This window comes from Garra rufa, chromosome 8, assembly GCF_049309525.1.
Source record: "Garra rufa chromosome 8, GarRuf1.0, whole genome shotgun sequence".
Lineage (NCBI taxonomy): Eukaryota > Metazoa > Chordata > Actinopteri > Cypriniformes > Cyprinidae > Garra > Garra rufa.
Window position 1 is genome coordinate 41,716,591 of NC_133368.1, and position 20,253 is coordinate 41,736,843.

Genomic DNA, 20,253 nt, shown 5'->3' on the forward strand with positions numbered 1-20,253 from the left:
TTGGAGTATAGATTGCCAAAAGTTATAACAAATCAAGGAGAAGAGTGCAAAAAACTGTGAGGAACAACAGGCGTTTGTGGTTTAAACTGAACCAGGATTTCTAGGGCGAGAATCTTGACAACATTTGTGTTTGTTCTTATAATTTCTGGTCAGGTAGGTGAAATATTATAGGCTAATATACTGCTCGTACATACTTTATCTTTAACTTTAGTTTTTAAAATATTGCACCCTTTCCTGCTTACTAAGTCCTTCTCTACATGATTAGCTGCTGAAAAAAAAAAACTGCTAAAACCAGCCTAGGCTGGTTGGCTGGTTTTAGCTGGTCATTGCAGGTCAGCAGGCTGGTTTTAGAGGGGTTTGGCCACTTTCCCAGGCTGGTCAGCTAGTCAGTCTGGGTGACCACCAGCTAAAGTCAGCCTGGCTAGGCTGGGAGACCAGCAAATCAGCAAATTTTTCAGCAAATTCAGACAGCATAAATTAGCAGAACAACTTTTTCAGTAGTGCATTAACCGTGTAATCCATGCTGTTGTTTACATCAAAGTATCGCCAAAATGGCCATGCATGTAAAAATAAATAAATGCATGCAAAATAAATAATAAAAGATAGACATAAAAACAGATTAAAATAAATAAATAAAAAATGTAGAAAAACAAGTAGAAAATTAGACTCACATTTTTGTTTAGTAAGAATTTTTGGTAACTCTTTACAATAAGGTTTTTTAGTTAACATTAGTTAACCACATTAGTTAACATGAACTAATAATGAACTGCACTTATACAGCATTTATTAATCTTTGTTAATGTTAATTTCAACATTTACTAATACGTTATTAAAATCTTGTTAACATTAGTTAATGCAGTGTGAACTAGCATGAACAAACAATGAGATTAGATTAATTAGAATAAATAACTTGGATTAATGTAAAAAAAGAAAAAAGTACGAAATAATAACAATTAGTATATGTAAGAATAAATAAAACAAAATAAAGAGTAAAAATAAGTGTAAAATAAATTGAAAAGAATAAATGAGAATAAAACTAATAATTACAAAAATACATGTACAAATAAATAATCAAATATATAAATATAAACAAGTTAAAATAAAAAAATGTTATTAAAACAAAATAAAAATGTAAATAAATGTGAAAGAAACTAACTTTATTTTATTTTATTTTATTTTATTTTATTTTATTTTATTTTATTTTATTTTTTTATTATTTTGGCCCATTAAGCCACTGTTCAAAAATACATAATATTCTTGTGTAATATTATAAATGTCTTTAATATCACTTTTTTTCTATTCCATTCTCTTTCCTTTTTTTTTCATTTTTTAAAGATTAAAGATTTTAATTTAATTTTATTTTATTTTAAATTCAGACATTTAAAATGTACCATCTTCTGGGATAACAGACTATAAATATTCATAACTTACCCACATTTTTGTCTAATAAAAATATTAAATATTTTGTTTTATTTTATTTTTGGTCCATTAAGCCACTTTTTAAAAGTTTGGGTATTCTAAATATCTTATAAATGTCTTCAATATCACTTTTTGATAAATGAAATGTGTCCCTCCTGAATAAAAGTAATAATTTATTTCTTACAAAACAGTAACAGCAAACAGTAATAAAACAGTAAGATCATTTTAAAACAATATATACATATATATATATTTTTTGGTTTAAAACAAAAGAAAATAAATAAATACATAAATCCAAGGATTAAAATAAGTAATTAGCATTAACTTAATTTATTGTTATTCATTTACTATGTTTATTATTTTTTGTTATACAAGTATTTTATTTAGTATTAATTTTTTAACTCTTGCATTAATATTTTCACACCATCTCATAATTTTTTAATTATAATAAAGTCAACCTTGAGTAAGTGTAAAGCCCTCGAAACCCTCAGCCTTTGAAATGTTAAACTGGCCTTCAGATTTCGTGCATGACCGTCTCACATCTGTCCTTGAGTAACAGCAGAGCTCTCAAAAACATCCTCCACAATCCACGACCACTGCATTCGCCCGCTAAAATAACTTAATATAGGCAACCGCGTGGTATTGATTCTTCTCAGTGCATATACTGGTCTCTCACCGTGAAATGAAGAGTTTACAGCAGATAATTGATAATATGATATGGCCTTCAGGAAGAATATTTCTACAGTAGATACAAGAGTTTTTCTGAGTTGTGCTGTACTTGATATCACAGCGGAGCCGAGTGAAAGCAGCTGCCAGAGAATATGACGAATGGGATTTGTCTTGAAGCGCTGTGCTGGATGTGCTGTTGTTTGAGACATTCATTTTTGAAGAGTGGCTTTCTGTTGTGATGCATATGGCAAGTCACAAGAGCCTGTGTGTTTTGTATGAGGCACTGAGGAAAGGAGAACATCTAACTGTATCACAAACATCAATCATATTTCTGTGAGGATGTGCTTTGAGAAAGGCAGACTTGCTGAATGTGGGTTTTCTCTGTCTAACATGTTATTGTTTCACTTGTTGTTATTTTAATTCATGCGCATTCAGGATACTTTAAGGAACAAATGTGGGGTTTCCTACATTAAAAGAAAACCTGGAAATATCAGGGAATATTAAATACCTCTTCTTGAGATCATCAAAATTGCCATTTTATGGCTTTTAGTGCATGTTTTTTAGCTTTTTTAAATGAAGACATTAAAAATGTACCGTCTTCTGTTATAACAGACTAAAAATATTCATTTTTGCCTAATAACAATTTTATTGTATTTTTTAATTTAATTTAATTTAATTTAATATAATTCTAAATTAAGACATTTAAAATGTACCATCTTCTTGGTTAACAGACCAAAATATTTAAGACTTACCCATATTTTTGTTTAATATAAATGATATATTATATTTTATTTTATTTATTTTTTATATTTAATTTTTTTAATTTAATTTAATTTAATTATTTTTTTCCCCCTCTAAATTAAGACATTTAAAATGTACCATCTTCTGGGATAACAGACTAAAAATGTTCATGACTAGCCCACATTTTTGTCTAATAAGAATTTTATTTTATTTTTGGTCCATTAAGCCACTGTTTAAAAGTTTGGGGTCTGAATGTTTTTGAAGGAAAGTATAAAATATAAAATATAATAAAACATTAAAATATAGAATATAGAATATTAAAATATAATATTATTTTGTAATATTATAAATGCCTTTAATATCATTTTTTGATAAATGAAATGTGTCCCTCCTGAATAAAAGTAATAATCTATTTCTTACAAAACAAAACGGTATGATCATTTTAAATTTTAAAATAATATATTTTTTTTTGTTTAAAACTTCATTTTTCAGATTTTATAATTTTTTACATTTTTAAAGATTTTCTTTTCTTTTTTCTTTTCTTCTTTTCTTTTCTTTTCTTTTCTTTTCAGTTTAATTTAATTTAATTTAATTTATTCTAAATTAAGACATTTAAAATGTACCATCTTCTTGGATAACAGACTAAAAATATTCATGACTTGTATAATAAGAATTTGAAATTATTTTAATTGAATTTATTTTTTTTTACTCTAAATTAAGACATTTAAAATGTACCATCTTCTGGGACAACAGACTAAAAATATTCATAACTAACCCACATTTTTGTCTAATAAAAATTTTATTTTATTTTGGTCAATTCTTTTTTTTTTTTCTTTGTTATTTTAACATTTTTTTGTAAAGATTAAAGTTTTTTATTATTCTATATTAAGACATTAAAAATTTGCCATTTTTTGGGATAACAGACTAAAAATATTCATGACTTACCCACATTTTTTGTCTAAGAAAAGTTTTATTTTATTTTATTTTATTTTATTTTTTTATTTTTTCACTATTCAAAAGTTTGGGGTCTTTAATGTTTATGAAAGAAGTGAATGAAATATAATATATATAATATATAATATTCTTTTATTATATATTAATTATAAATGTCTTTAATGTCACTTTTTAATAAATGAAATGTATCCCTCCTGAATAAAAGTAATAATTTTTTTCTTACAAAACATTTTGTAAAGTAATCATTTTAAAGTAAACATTTTATTTCAACTAGAGTCTCTCTACGTATTTGCATGTGTGTGTTGCTTCAGAAAGTAAGCTCTGAACACATTATTATTAGTACATATTTCTTTGGTTTGACGGTGACCATCCTTGCTGTCCTTTGTCAAGGGCTTACTCTGCGTGTGTGTGTGTGTGTGTGTGTGTGTGTGTGTGTGTGTGTGTGTGTGTGTGTGTGTGTATTGACAGCGGCAGTCTTATTGGTGAGGTGAGAGGGTGTGCTCATCTGTGGCGTTAATAAGACTGTTCCTGCGCCTGTGTGTGAGCAGCGTGCGTCTGTCAGTCAGAGCCGTAACCAGGCGTACAGCATTAATTCACTCTGTCGACGGAGGAATGACCATCCTGCTCCGCTCCATTACTCTCTGTGACCCTGGGCCGGAGGAGGATGGCCGCGGGATTAAAGTCTGTCACCTCACCTCCCCTTCATTCAGCACACTCAGCAACTCCTGACTCATAGTCATAAAGCTGCTTTTTCAAATCTTGTTGAAATTTTTCCAGTGCTTTCTGAGCTTCAGGCCATCTCTTTAGCAAAACCTCTTGCAGACAGACTGCAATGCATCAATGCATTTGGCAGATGCCTCTTTTCGCAGATCTTGGTGTTTTTAACACCATGCTCTACTGTTCAAGGTGCTAATAAATGCTCCAAAATAATTATATTTACAGTCTAACATTTCCAGACTTTTGAACCTATTTAGACACCATGACCCACATGTACAGTTACTGTACAGTTTGTTTGTGAAGGGTTATGTTAAAAAATACAGTGCCGATCATAAAGAAAATAAATTGCAATTATTTTTCAACATAAAGCAATAGATTTTTAGTGACTAATTGTGGTTGTTAAGTGATGATATATGCTTCCATAGGATGTTATTTTTCTTTTCTTTTTTTATTGTCTGTTTGTTTAAATATTTTAGAAATGCACTTGTGGTATCTTATAAAATAATGTATTTTTAAGTATATATTTCATTTGAATTTTTGTAATCATTTATAGTAATTCTTGTTCCGGGTTTGTTTACTCATAAACACTCACTTTTATTTTATTCTATTTAATTTTTTTTACCAGAAGTAAGGCAGATGCAATTCAAATGTTCTTAATAATTCATAATAATTTATGGGTTCATAAATTAAATTAAATTAAAATAAAAACTGACTATTTGGTTTTCCAGAAATAAGGCAGCTGCCATTCATTTATGACAATTCATGTTATGAGTTTGTTCACTCGCAGAAAACTCACTTTTTATTTTATTTTATTTTATTTTATTTTATTTTACTTTACTTTACTTTACTTTACTTTACTTTACTTTACTTTACTTTACTTTACTTTACTTTACTTTACTTTACTTTACTTCACTTTACTTTTCCAGAAATAAGGCAGACGCAATTAAAGTTTTCTTAATCATTTAGAATAATTCAAGTTATGGGTTCATTCACTCATAAAAACTGACTATTTATTTTAATATTATTATTTTTTTATTTTTTTTATTTTTTTTTTTTATTTACTTTTCCAGAAATAAGGCAGATGCAATTCAAATTTTCGTAGTCATTTATAATAATTTAAGTTATGGGTTCATTCACTCATAAAAACTCACTATTTATTTTAATATTATTTATTTCATTTGATTTTTTTTTTTATTATTATTATTTGATCCAAAAAAAGGCAGCTGCAATTTCATGTTATGAGTTCGTTTATTTATAAAACTCACAGTTTTTTTTTATTTTATTTTATTGTTTGATTTTATTTTTTTATTTTTTTCCAGAAATAAGGCAGATGCAATTTCAATGTTTATAATCATTTATAATAATTCATGTTATGAGTTTGTTCACTCATAAAAACTCAGTTTATTTATTTTATTATTATTATTATTATTATTATTATTTTTATTGTTCCAGAAATAAGGCAGATGCAATTCAAATTTTCTTAGTCATTTATAATAATTTATGGGTTCATTCACTCATAAAAACTCACTATTTATTTTAATATTATTTATTTCATTTGATTTTTATTATTATTATTATTTGATCCAAAAAAAGGCAGCTGCAATTTCATGTTATGATTTTGTTTATTTATAAAACTCACAGTTTTTTATTTTATTTTATTATTTTGTTTTATTTGATTTATTGTTCCAGAAATAAGGCAGATGCAATTCAAATTTCATTTATAATAATTCAAGTTATGGGTTCATACGGTCACAAAAAACTATCCTTATTTTATTTTATTTTATTTTTTTATTTTTTTATTTTTTTTTATTTCAAAAATAAGGCAGCTGCAACTCAAATGTTTTCGTAATCATTTGTAATAATTCAAGTTATGGGTTGTTTTATTTTATTTTATTTTATATTATTTTATATTATTTTATTTTTATCCAAAATTAAGGCAGCTGTGACTCAAATGTTCATAATCATTTGTAATAATTCTACATATAAGTTTGTTCACTTATAAAACTCACACTTTTTTATTTTATTTTATTTTATTTCATGTTATTTTTAGTTTTATTTTATTTTATTTTTCCAGAAATAAGGCAGCTGCGATTTGAATGTTCATAATCATTTAATAATAATTAAAAGTAATTCAAGTTATGGGTTTATTCACTCATAAAAACTCACATTTTATTTTATTTTATTTATTTATTTATTTATTTTTAGAAATAAGGCAGCCACAGTTTGAATTTTTGTAATCATTTATTATAAATTCATTTTACAGGTTTATTTACTATTTATTTTATTTTTAGTTGATTTTTATTTATAATTTTATTTTTATTTTATTTTATTTTATTTTATTTTATTTTATTTTATTTTATTTTATTTTATTTTATTTTATTTTATTTTATTTTATTTTATTTTATTTTATTTTATTTTATTTTATTTTATTTTATTTTATTTTATTTTATTTTATTTTATTATTTATTTTATTTTATTTTATTTTATATGCGTCCATGCGGACCGTGAAAGCTTTTGACATATTTAAATAAAAAAATGCCAAACGCTAATTTCTAATAAATAAATTTATATCAAGCACACCAGGGTCAGCGTTTGGGTGCAATCTTCCGTGCAGTCATGAGAGCAGAGATCGGCACACTGCATACAGACAGATGTAGCTTTCACTGTTATTCAGCTACGCAATATGTTAAAGTGAAAGTAAAAACAGTGCTTTCAGTAACTGACGTGCACATTCTTTCAATGAGACAATGATAGACGAATATACTTAATATGCTGATATTAATTTACTTCCCTAATATTTCTCTTGTGCGCCGAACACAGTGGGGAAAAAATAAAAAGAACGTATTTTGTGTAGGCTAAGGGTTGTTTTTAAAAGTCTGTGTTTAAAATAATTAATTTTCATTGATGACTGCAGTATTATTAGGGGTTAAGAAAGTCTTAATTATGATTTCAGGTTGTCTTAAATGTGGGGACTAAAAGGCAAGAATTGCGATGAAACTTTATAAGGCTATCCATTGAATAAATATGAGCACTGCACGTTTCAAAGTCAGCTGCGGCGCTGCTTTGTGTACCATTCTACGGTGCCCGCCAGGGGACACCTTCGGTTCACTTATGTTTGTCGTGGCCACGAGATATTAATTCGTGGGAACGTGATATTATGTCGTGGCCACGAGATATTAATTCGTGGGAACGTCATATTAACTCGTGGGAACGTCATATTATGTCGTGGCCACGAGATCATTTTGTCGAGGTAACGACATCCTTATGTCGTGGCCACAAGATGCGATGATGAGGGAACAAGATCCATTTCTCGTGGCCACGACTTCTTATGTTGAGGAAACAACATGCATTTCTCGAGGCCACGAGTTTAATACTTAAACAAACCTGCGTGACCATAGTAACCCAGGATTAGCCTATCAGAGATAGGTTTATTCATATTTTATTTTTAATTAAGAAATTATTATATTAATTGTTACAGAAATTGTTACAATATTAAATTATTATATTAACAATGGGCGAAGCTGTATATGCAAATACTGATGCTGTCTGTGCGCCATGTAGACATTTTATGCATCCCAGTCTTATCCATTATCTCCTCTTTCTGTAATATTTGTAGGCTATTATTAGTTTATATTCGTTATTTTCCCATTCATTTCGATCTCTTAACAACGTTCTGAATGTAGGTTCTATACCTGGGATTTTTTACTGGAATGCAGTTCAAAGGCTGAATTGAACATATATTGTATTTTATTTAGTCTAATTAATAGACAAATATAGTGTTTCAGTGAGAGTGAATTATTCACATAGTTTCATTTGGAAATCATTTATCGTCACACCATAAAATAGGCCTACATGACATTCCTTCTATTAACTGATCGTTTTTTTTCCGTATTAGTATTATTATTATTATCGTCATTATTATTATTATTATTATTATTATTATTGTATATATTTTTATTTTCATTTATATTCGTTTCACTACGTGAATGATTCATTCGTCAGTGAACAGTATTATATAGTCTAGTCTATTAGATGAAACAAAATAAAAATATGTTTAATCCAACCTTTAAACTACATTCTGTCATGATCTGGGCTGTGGGGTTTCCCTCAGCCTCCTGAGGTCGCTGTTTTCCCTTCCCTCCACTGCACTTAACCTAATTGTACACTCCTGTCTTGTCATTAGCACTGATTACACTCACACCTGCTCACAATTATCTGGTCTATAAGAACTCTCATTTCCCACTACTCATTCTGGCTGCATTGTCTTATGTCTCTGGATGTCTGTCTCTGTGTTCTTGATTATCCTGACCCGTGCTCTTGATCGTGTTTCTTGTTTTGTTCAGTTTTTGTGTTTAAAGTCTATTAGTTTTGTGCCGTGTTGGCCTTTGCTTTGTTTGTTTTGTTATTTTCATTAAAATCTTTACTTACCTGCATCTGGACCCAGACCTCCCCTTTCCCACGTGACACATTCCAGTCAAAATCAGTCATAGCATGTCAAGCATTTACAGTATCATTTCCATATACGTTAAGTAAAGAGATGAAAATGAAGGGGGAAAACGAATATAAACGAAAATAAAAAAATATATAGGCCTACAATAATAGGCTAATTATAATAATTAATAATAATTATAATAATGATGACGATAATAATAATACAAATACGGAAAAAAGACGATCAGTTAATAGAAGGAATGTCATGTAGGCCTATTTTATGGTGTGACGATATATGATTTCCAAATGAAACTACGTGAATAATTCACTCTTCACTGAAACACTATATTTGTCTATTAATTAGACTAAATAAAATACAGTATATAATGTTAAATTCAGCCTTTGAACTGTAAAAATCCCAGTCATAGAACCTACATTCATAACGTTAAGGAGATCGAAATGAAGGGGAAAATAACGAATATAAACGAATAATAAAAATATTACGGAAAGAGGAGGATCAGTTAATGGACAAGACTGTGGGATAAAATGTTTCCTGTAGGACTATTTTATTTGATGTACTTTATGTAATATTTATTCATGATAAACTTTTTAAAATAGGTCTATATAGTCTACATCGCACACAGACAGCACTGGCATATACAGCTTCGCCCATTGTTAATATAATAATTTAATATTGTATTAATTTCTGTAACAATTAATATAATAATTTCTTAATTAAAAATAAAATATGAATAAACTCTGATAATCCTGGGTTACTATGGTCACGCAGGTTTGTTTATGTGTTAAACTCGTGGCCTCGAGAAATGCATGTTGTTTCCTCAACATAAGAAGTCGTGGCCACGAGAAATGGATCTCGTTCCCTCATCATCGCATCTTGTGGCCACGACATAAGGATGTCGTTACCTCGACAAAATGATCTCGTGGCCACGACATAATATGACGTTCCCACGAGTTAATATGAGGTTCCCACGAATTAATATCTCGTGGCCACGACATAATATTACGTTCCCACGAATTGATATCTCGTGGCCACGACAAACATAAGTGAACCGAAGGTGTCCCCTGGCGGGCACCGTACCATTCTTATAGCGCCTCCTGCTGGAAGAGAATGATCTGCCATTTTTAATCAGCTCGTATCAATCTTCTGTTGACAAAAAGACCAATGTGAAAATCAGTCCTAGTTTTAGGCAGCAAACACGTAGAGTTGTAAATGTGAACTGATGGATCGACAAGATCATGTGTTATACAAATTTAAACAATTAAGGCAGTAAAATATGTACATGTTAATTAATATAATACTTGATTGACAATAATTGTTTAAAATAATATACGAATTGATACTTTTGACTCTTGAAGCCTGGAATATGAAGTTTATAATTTAAGAAATCTTTTTTGTTTTGTGAAACCTGCATCTGAATTGTAAATCATGCTTTTTACAGTCATTTTATTTATTTATTTATTTTTTTTTTTTTTTTGTTCAGGTCTTTAAAAAGGTATTTAAATGTCTAGAATTTAAGCTAAAATATACTGCAGAAACTCTGGTCTCGCAAAAAACATAAATAGTTTTTTATATACAATTGTCCGGACCTCGGCTGGTGAGCAGGGTTCATTACTGGACCTCGAGCCGTTTTAGTTGAAGACCCCTGATTTAGAGCATTAAATGAATGCTTATGACACAGGCTTCTATACATAGTGTGTTCTGCCATCTAGTGTTTACTCTGTGTCACTGCATAATAGACGATGATTGCATTCTTCCTCATTGCGACTTTCACATAGATTTTTATTTTGCATCCTTCAACCTTCAACTGTTTACTCCTGTTGCTCTTAGTCAAGTAGCTCACTTTGCTCTGCCTAAAGGTCAAATGAAGCCGGAGGCAAAATAAACCCAGAGTGTTTTGCATAGTTTCCCTCCTCCTTCTTACCTTTGCATTTTTTCTGTTGTTAAAGGAATGCACACAGAAACATTACTACAACTAACAGACTTTATTCAATGTTGAATATTGCTAGTTGCACAAAGAAATCTGTATATTGTGTTCAAGTCTATTTATCACAGATCACTATGATCCTCGTGTTCTTCCTTGAGCAGGATCTTGGCTTTCATCATGTTCTCTGCCACTGCGCGCAAACAAAGATACAGACAAGGGATATGATTAATGCACGATTAACTAATGACTTTAGTAAATCAAATATTAATTTTCAACATTAGCACATTCACATGCACATGGAGTAGGAAAGAATGTGTTACGGATGAGTGTGAATAAACAAATGAACGGCTCGGTGTCTGCTGTTGGGAGTCGGAAAGCAATTGACAGCATAGAGCTGGAGTCTCTCAGTGGAGCTCATTAGACAGCAGAAAGACACTCACAGAAGTCCATGTCGTTCGGCTCGTACGTGTACATTCGGTTGGCGTATTTTCCGACAATGTCAGCTCGCACAGTCAGTGTAGGATCTGGAAGATGGAGAAAAGTGAATCTCATGAAAACATAGGCAGGCCAAAATCAAAGCCAAAAATAATTTAAATATTTTGCATAAACCCTAGACCACAAAACCAGTCATAAGGGTCATTTTTTTCATTGAAAGCTGAATAAATAAGGTTTCTATTGGTGTATGGTTTGTTAGGATAGGACATTATTTGACTGAGATATAACTATTTGAAAATCTGAGGGTGCAAAAAAAATCAAAATATTGAGAAAATCACCTTTAAATTTGTCCAAATGAAGTTCTTGGCAAACGTATTAAAATTTATATTTTTGACATATTTTCGGTAGGACATTTACAAAATACCTTTATTTAATATCCTAATGATTTTTTGGCATAAAAGAAAAATTGATCGTTTTGAACCATACAATGTATTTTTGGCTATTGTTACAAATATACCCATGCTACTTAGAACTGGTTTTGTGCTCCAGGGTCACATATGATACATAAACACTTTAAAATGTAAACATTTAGAAATAATATAATATAATATAATACTAGTTACAGTCAAGGTCAAAGTTTGGCATAATTAAGATTTATTGTTTTTGAAAAAAGTCACTTATGCTCACCAAGGCTGCATTTATTTGATAAAAAATACAGTAAAAACAGTAAAATTGTGAAATATTATTGCAATTAAAAAGAACCATTTTATATTCTGAATATATTTTCAATAATAATTTATTCCTGTGATGCAAAGCTGAATTTTCAGCATCAATTCTCCAGTCTTCAGTGTTACATGATCCTTCAGAAATCATTCTAATCAATGTTGAATTATTATTAATGTTGAAAACAGTTGTGGTGCTTAATATTTTTGTTCAAACAATGATGCATTTTTTTTTTCAACTTTTATCATAAATAAAAATTAGTAACACTTTACAATAAGGTTCATTAGTTAACATTAAAATACCATTAACAATTAAAATACTCATATAGCATTTATTATTATTGTTGATTCCTACATTTTAGTTAACTACATTAGTTCATAACTAATGTAGGTAACTAAAGTTAACCAATTATCCTTATTATAAAGTGTTACCCTGTTATTTAATGGACCTGAACTAACATAGACTAACAATGAACAGTTGTATTTTATTAACTAATGTTAACAAAGATGAATAAATATACTGTAACAGTGTATTGTTCATTGTCAATTAATGTTGGCTAATGCAATTATAATAATTCATGAGTTCCCTCTTTGGATCAATTTAATGTGTCCTTGTTGAATAAAAATATAAATTTCTTTCATTTGAGACTGAAGACTGGAGTAATGATTGATGAAAATTCAGTGTTGCCATCCTAGGAATAAATTACACTTTAAAATAATTTATTAAAAAGGAAAGATTTTAAATTGTAATAATCTTTTGCAATATTACCGTTTGCTATATTTTTGATCAAATAAATGCAGCTTCGGTAACACTTTACAACAATAAGGATCATTAGTTAACATTAATTAACTACATTAGTTAACATGAACTAAGAATGAACAATACTTCTACAGCATTTATTAATCTTAGTTAATTTTAGCATTTACTAATGCATTATTAAACTCAAAAGTTGTTTGTTAACATTAGTTAATGCACTGTGAACTAACAATAAACAACTGTATTTTTATTAACTAACATAAAAGGATTCATTTTTCATTTATGTTAAATAATACATTACATAACTTTGTTAATAATGTTAACAAATTAGTCTTGACGCCTTCTTGTAAAGTGTTACCCTTTCTTCAACAAACAATACAAATTTGAATTATTTCAGACTTTTGACCACCAGTGTATGTTGTTTTTGCTCCACCAGTGACTGTGCACTGATCTATGACACAAACATATTTATCACTTTTGCAATTAAATTAATTACAGAATAATGATTATCAGATGATCTCAACTGTGTAAGTCATTACATTGAACCGTTTTATAGGAAATATTATGTGAAAACTCACCAACAAACAAGATCCTGGGCACATAGAAACCATCAGGAGCCAAGTTGGCATCAGTGGTCTCATGCTGAAAATCACAGTCATTGGGATCAGTAGCTTATTCTTGCAGTTTCAGATGCATTTATTACTCCTTCCAATGTTTGTTGAGTATTTGACAATATTTGTACTTTACCACTAAATTGAGCATGACGAAATCTGCTTTGGCCATCCTTTGAATAGATTGATGTTCAGAAAAAGCCTTTTTCAGAGCTAAAAAGAAGCAAATGGAGTGCAGAAAGAGATTAATACATTGACATGCAATAGCATTTTGTACCAAATGCAATTCAGGTGAAACACTTGTTGCTTTCAGATTGTGATTTAAATGAGGGGTTTTCAAACTAGGGTTCAAAAACATGTAAAAAGAAATGTAAAAATAAATAAATAATTAATAAATTGATGAATTTTAAATGAAATATATATGAGCAATATCAGACGAGGCTGCAGGACTAGTGCTGCAGGTAATCACAGTGTGCTGATATACAGACATATCGCACTGCTATTCATGTAATATTGCCTTTATACAACAATTTGATGGCATGAGTGTGTAAATACATAAGAAACCTTCTTTTGTGCAGAACTACTTCCTTCCACCATGGATTCAAATCTCAGTTGCCAGTCTAACGGCTGAAACCAAGCCTCCGTTACTAATTCCAAAACGTCACTTTAGAACTAGCAGCTAATGATTGTTGAGTTGAAAACTTATATTACTGCAATAAAAGCTCATTGTGTTATGTAGAGTATTATGAGAGAGAGATGGACTGGGCGAGTGTGATTACCTGCATGTGATACAGCATTCATTCTTCAGCTCAATCTCATATTCACAATTAAACTTTAGTTTGAATGTCCGCTGAGGAAAGTGTTATCTTTGTCCTAATGTTAACACCCTGTGCATTTGTTAGTTGCATCTTACAAGGTGTTGTTTAAAGTAAAAATAACTTCCTTGTCTACGACCGCTTCAGTATTCACGGCTGACTCACTCATTAAAACAGTCTCTGTCGCCATATTATGCCGGAATAATGTAACAAAATCACCATCACGAACACACACAGCATTTCCCAATACTAAAATACTATTATTAAATTTGAATAATAATATTTAATAAACAGCCATCATAAAAAGTGTTAGGCAGTTCAGTTAAAAGTACAAAGGCAGTGCTCTGATATACAGCATTAAATTTACAAAAAATATAACATGATCAGATTTTTCTCTCAGTTAAAACTATTTGCTCTACATATCTGAAGTCAAACAAGTACATTCTTATATAATTTATACTATTATAGTGGATTTGGACGGCCACCATTACACTCGCTGTGAGAAATACTGCAAGCGGAGTGATACAAACAGTGAAATGGTTGTAGTTCCAATATCATCAAAATATAGCACTCCTCTCAGCCAATCAGATTGGAGGACCGGAAAGAACTGTTGTGTATTTATTCATACGACAGTTCTTTCTGGGCCTCGAATCTGATTGGCTAATAAGAGTGTGATATTAGAATCCAACCGAACTACACACAGCCGTTTCACTGTTTGTAATTGTATTAGTCTGCTTGTGGTACTTCTCACAGCGGACGCCCAAATCCGCTACATAAATATTACTGTTTTTGTGTCACAGAATGTAGTTTTAAGAGGTTATCAGGTAAAAATGCACTGTATATTTTATAGTTCAAATTTGCAGTTTGTTAATAAATATAATGTCTATTTAAAAATTTGTATCACCGTTTTTGGACAAGTGAGCTCCAGGGCCTCAGCAGCCATTCAGCGCTCATGAACCCATCAGATCTTTATTTACCACTGGCTCTGAGGTCTCTATAGTGGTTAAACATGATATAATCTGTTTTGGGTAAATCTAACGGGCAGTCATGGTCTCATTAATCTATTTGTTCCAAAGCAAATAGTTTTGGCTGAGTCAGCAATCAAGACTTTTAAATAGGAAAAATAAACGCTAATAAACAGAAGTTATTTTTACTTTTAACGACAGCTTGATGCAGCTAACAAATGCACTGAGCAGTGCTGTCATCGGAAATCGCTCTTAACAGATGAAAAGATATTAACATTATGACAAAGATAACGCTTTCCTAAGCGGACATTCAGACTAATGTTTTATTGTGAATATGAGATTGAGCTGAAGAATAAATGCTGTGTCAGATTCAACTTAAACTCTACTCCACATAATATAGCAAGCTTTTTAATACAGTAATACAACATGCTTTTTAATGAAGCAACTCAACGTTCCTTCGTTACTAGTTCTAAAGTGATGTTTTCGAATTAGTTACATAGGCTTGGGCTCAGCTGTTAAACTGTAAAACTGAGATTTGAATCCATGGCGGAAGAAAGTAGTTCTGTCTAACTGTTGTATAAATGCAGTATCACACTCGTAGATATGAGATATGGCTGTATATCGGCACACTTTGATTAACTACGTCACTCGGCCAATAGTTTTGGCTAAGTCAGCAATAAAGACTTTTATATTGGAAAAATAAATGCTAATAAACAGAAATTATTTTTACTTTTAACAACAGCTTGATGCAGCTAACAAATGCACTGAGCAGCGCTGTTATCAGAAATCACTCTTAACAGATGAAAAGATATTAACATTACGACAAAGATAACGCTTTCCTAAGCGGACATTCAGACTAATGTTTTATTGTGAATATGAGATTGAGCTGAAGAATAAATGCTGCATCAGATTCAGGTAATCACATTTGCTCAGTCGATCTATCTCACATTAAACGCTACTCCACATAATATAGCAAGGTTTTAATACAGAATAAGCTTTTTAATGAAGCAACTCAACGTCAGTTCGTTATTTTGTATTTGTATTTAATTACAGATTATATAAACTGTTTGATGCAGAATGCAAAAGATGCAAACCTTTACTGTGCGGACAATCCTCGATATGATGAATGATCATCAGAGGCTTGTTACTGTGATAAAACAGACATTTAAAATCTCATTATATTTAACATACAAGTGAGAGAGCTGTTTATTGTGATTCATTGCATAATTCACGGTACCTATCGACCGCTTTAGACAGTCCTTCTTCATACGTCTGAACCCAGGTAATGTCATCGCCCCAACCTGAAAAAAAACACATTTAATAAATTTCTATGATCAATTTGATACACTCTTAAAAATAAAGGTGCTTAAAAGGTTCTTCACAGCGATGCCATAGAAGAATCATTTTTGGTTCCACAAAGAACCATTCAATCAAAGGTTTACCTTTCTTTCACCACAAAGAACCTTTTGTGAAACAAGGTTCCTCAGAAGTTAAAGGTTCTTTATGGAACCATTTAGACAAAAAAGGTTCTTTTATTTGCATTGTGAAGCACCTTTATTTTTATTAGTGTAGTATAGATCAAAATGAGCTTATATGAAATTCATTCATACCTCTTGAGAGAGTTTGGACTGTCTTCTTTTTCCTTTGCGTAGAGACATCACAGAACACAAGGAATAAAAGTAATACACAGACTATCCCGTGTTGCATGATTATAGTATGTGCGATGTGACCTGAGAAAAAAAGATAGAAGATAAAAAAGAAAGTCAAACGTGACTAATGCATTGTTTTAGTTGACTGTTTTTAAGGTTGGGTCCACCTACTTGACATACTCTTAAAAAGATGACGAGAGCTGTCAAACTGGACAAACGTGCTTGTGAAACCTTGTTCTAAAAGCAACGTGTAACAAATGTTCATTTGACTATTACAACAGCATCTATAATCAGTTTTATAATTTAACTTGATGATTTTAATGAAAAGTATGATCAGTAATTTCACTTACAAATAATGTACACATACCTTGTCATATATAAAATGCAATTACAAATTGAAAGTAAAGCTTTCCCTTGCTATTCTTATAATAACTACAGTTTAGCAGTGTCTAAAACAACATACTTTCATGCTGGCAAATTTCAAATGAAAAAGAGAAACTTAAGCATGTCAAATGAGAGTGATGTGAAATTAAAATAGTTCTCAAGTGCTCCAACAAACAAACCGGTATTTATATGTGGATAATTAATTCAGATTCAGATCAAATCTTAAATGGTTTCAAAATAGCAAGTAAAGGTGAACCTACCAGGAGTGAAACAGGTGAACCAGATTTATTGTCCCTCTCTCTAAGCTGACAGTAGCTACTACGTTTTGTGTTAGGCATTTTTATAGTCACGCTATATGTAACCTCCCAAACAGGTTTTGCATGCAGGAAATACAGAATTCCTCTCAGGTTTGTTTAGCCAATCACAGCACCTCAGTGGACATTTTTGTAGAGTGTGTAGTATGTAAACAGATTTATTTTTTTAACTGAAGATCTCTGTGCTTTCTTAAGTCATTTCATTGTAGAAAATAATGTTTGCCACATGCTCTTTTACTATACCAGGAATGAGCTTTGAAATCACATATGCACATGGTTATGCAACAAGCTCAGCAACCTGTTTTAGGTGGAGTCCTGTATACCTAATCATTAACCTGTATCTGTATTTTTGTGATTTGATATTAATAATAGAGGCCTAGTGCTATCAGACTGAGAGTGTACATAAACAATTTTAATCTCTCTGAAGAAAGGAAAAGAATACAAGAAGGTATATGGTAGGTATATGTTTGAAACATTTTTAATTTATTTAGCAATTTTTACACAGTTTTTCTCTAAACTTTTCTACGGACCCCCTAGAACTCCCTTTAGGCCACCAGTTTGAAAACTCCTGCCCTATTGTGAGCAAATTAAAATGCCAAGTCAGAAAAGTGTTTGTTTATTATTATTATTATTATTATTATTATTATTATTATTATTATTATTATTATTATTATTATTATTATTATTATTATTATTATTATATTTATTTGAGGTATTTTATTGTCATTTAATTTATTTTGCTTTGTTTTTTAAGTACATTGTCTATTAAAATGGTAATCCCTTCATGTTAGTCTTAACTAATATATTAATAAATAATTAATTTAAAATAATATAATCTGTATTCTGTAATGTGATTTGTTTATCAGTTCTTTTATTTAGTTATACAATTATCATTTCTATCTTTCTTTCTTTCTTTCTTTCTTTCTTCTTATTATATTTTAATGTATTTATTTGAGGTATTTTATTGTCATTTAATTTATTTTGTGTTGGCTGTTTTTTTTAAGTACATTTACTATTAAATTGTTAATCCCTTCATATTGTTATTTTTAACTCATGTATTAATATATTTATTATTTTATCTGTTTTCTGTAATGTATGTTCTTTCTTATTTTTAATTATTTATTTATTTTACATTTTTAAACTACATTCTCTAAAAAGTGTTCATTTGTTATTTTAATTTTAATATTATTATTTTAATTCTTAAATTATAAATTCTTTATTATAAATGATTAAATTCTATTATTATATAATTTAATTGCATTTTCATTTATTTTTGTTTTGGATCGTTTTTTAATACATTTTAATGTTAACTATTAAAACTATAATCCTTTTAAATTATATTTTTTAACTAATGCATTAAAAATCAATATATTAGTTATCAATATATTAGTCGAAAATAATATAAATCTGGATTCTGTAATCTAATCTGTATGTTTTTTTTTTTTTTTTTTATCATGTATTTGTTTCTATCTAGTCAGTTTGTGCAGGTAAAAATGCTATTATAGCAATAACGGGGCAGCCGTGGCCTAATGGTGAGAGAGTTGGGCTTGTAACCGGCAGGAATGAACAGCGCTCTTTCCACCTTCAATACCATGACTGAAGGCACTGAACCCCAAGTTGCTCCCGGGGACTGGAGCAATGGCTGCCCACTTCTCCGGTGTGTGTGTGTGTGTTCACAGTGTGTGTGTGTTTGTTCACTTCTCACTGCTGTGTGTGTGCACTTGGATGGGTTAAATGCAGAGGGACAATTTCGAGTATGGGTCACCGTACTTGATAATACGTCACAACGATAATATTATATAGATACAGGTTGTATAACCCATATGTGATTTCAAAGCTCATTCCTGGAATAGTAATAATAATAATATGTTTTCTGTGATGTAGTTTGAAAAGAATGAAAAGAATATTTTATTTTAATTATATAATGATAATTTTAAATAATATTTTTAATTATTTATTTTTACATTTTTATGCACTCTAAAAAGTGTTTATTTTTTATTTTAATCTTACATTTTTTTATTATTTTCTTTCTTTCTTTCTTATTTTTAATTATTTATTTATTTTTACCTTTTTATAAAATGTCATACAGTGTTCATTTTACACGTTATTTTTATTATTTTTACATGCTATTTTAATATTATTGTTCTTAGATTTTTTTATTTTTTTAATTATGTAATGTAAATTGTAGGTCTATATTTTTTTCTATTTTAGTTATACAATTATATTTCTTTCTTTCTTATTTTAAATTATTTATTTATTTTTAACTTTTTAAACTATTTTACATTATTTTTTTAATTATGTAATGTAATTTGTAGCTCTATATTTTATATTTTAGTTATATAATTATAATTTCTTTCTTTTTTCTTTCTTATTATATATTTATTTTTACATTTTTATACATTTTTCTCTAAAAAGTGTTTCTTTTTTACATTTTATTTTTATTTTACTATTATTAGTTGTATTTTAAAATTGTAGTTTTATTTGAAAATTATTGTTTTCATTTTTTAATTATGTAATGTAATTTGTATAGCTATATTTTTATTTTAGTTAGGCCTATATAATTATAATTTCTTTCTTTCTTCCTTTTTTCTTTCTCTTATTTTGAATTATTTATTTATTTGTACAATTTAAACACATTATTTATTATTATTATTTGATTTTTAAATCTTATACAGTAAAAAGTGTTATTTTTTTATTTTGTTTTTATTTTAATATTATTATTTT

At 29.3% G+C, this 20,253-nt stretch overlaps 1 protein-coding gene across 2 annotated transcripts; it reads right to left on the reverse strand.

Moving 5' to 3' along the window:
* Positions 1-10,920: 10,920 nt before the first annotated feature.
* Positions 10,921-17,551, reverse strand: agr1 (anterior gradient 1). 2 transcript variants are annotated; one of them, XM_073846189.1, is made up of 8 exons: positions 17,476-17,551; positions 16,793-16,912; positions 16,420-16,483; positions 16,277-16,329; positions 13,539-13,615; positions 13,370-13,433; positions 11,318-11,401; positions 10,921-11,067 (listed from the first exon to the last, which is right to left on the reverse strand). In XM_073846189.1, exons 2-8 carry the CDS (start codon positions 16,887-16,889, stop codon positions 11,000-11,002), a joined length of 507 nt encoding a protein of 168 aa, XP_073702290.1. In that variant the 5' UTR covers positions 16,890-16,912; positions 17,476-17,551; the 3' UTR covers positions 10,921-10,999. The 2 variants fall into 2 exon arrangements, with proteins under 2 accessions (XP_073702290.1, XP_073702288.1); XM_073846187.1 differs by lacking the exon at positions 17,476-17,551 and adding an exon at positions 17,003-17,045.
* Positions 17,552-20,253: the final 2,702 nt, after the last annotated feature.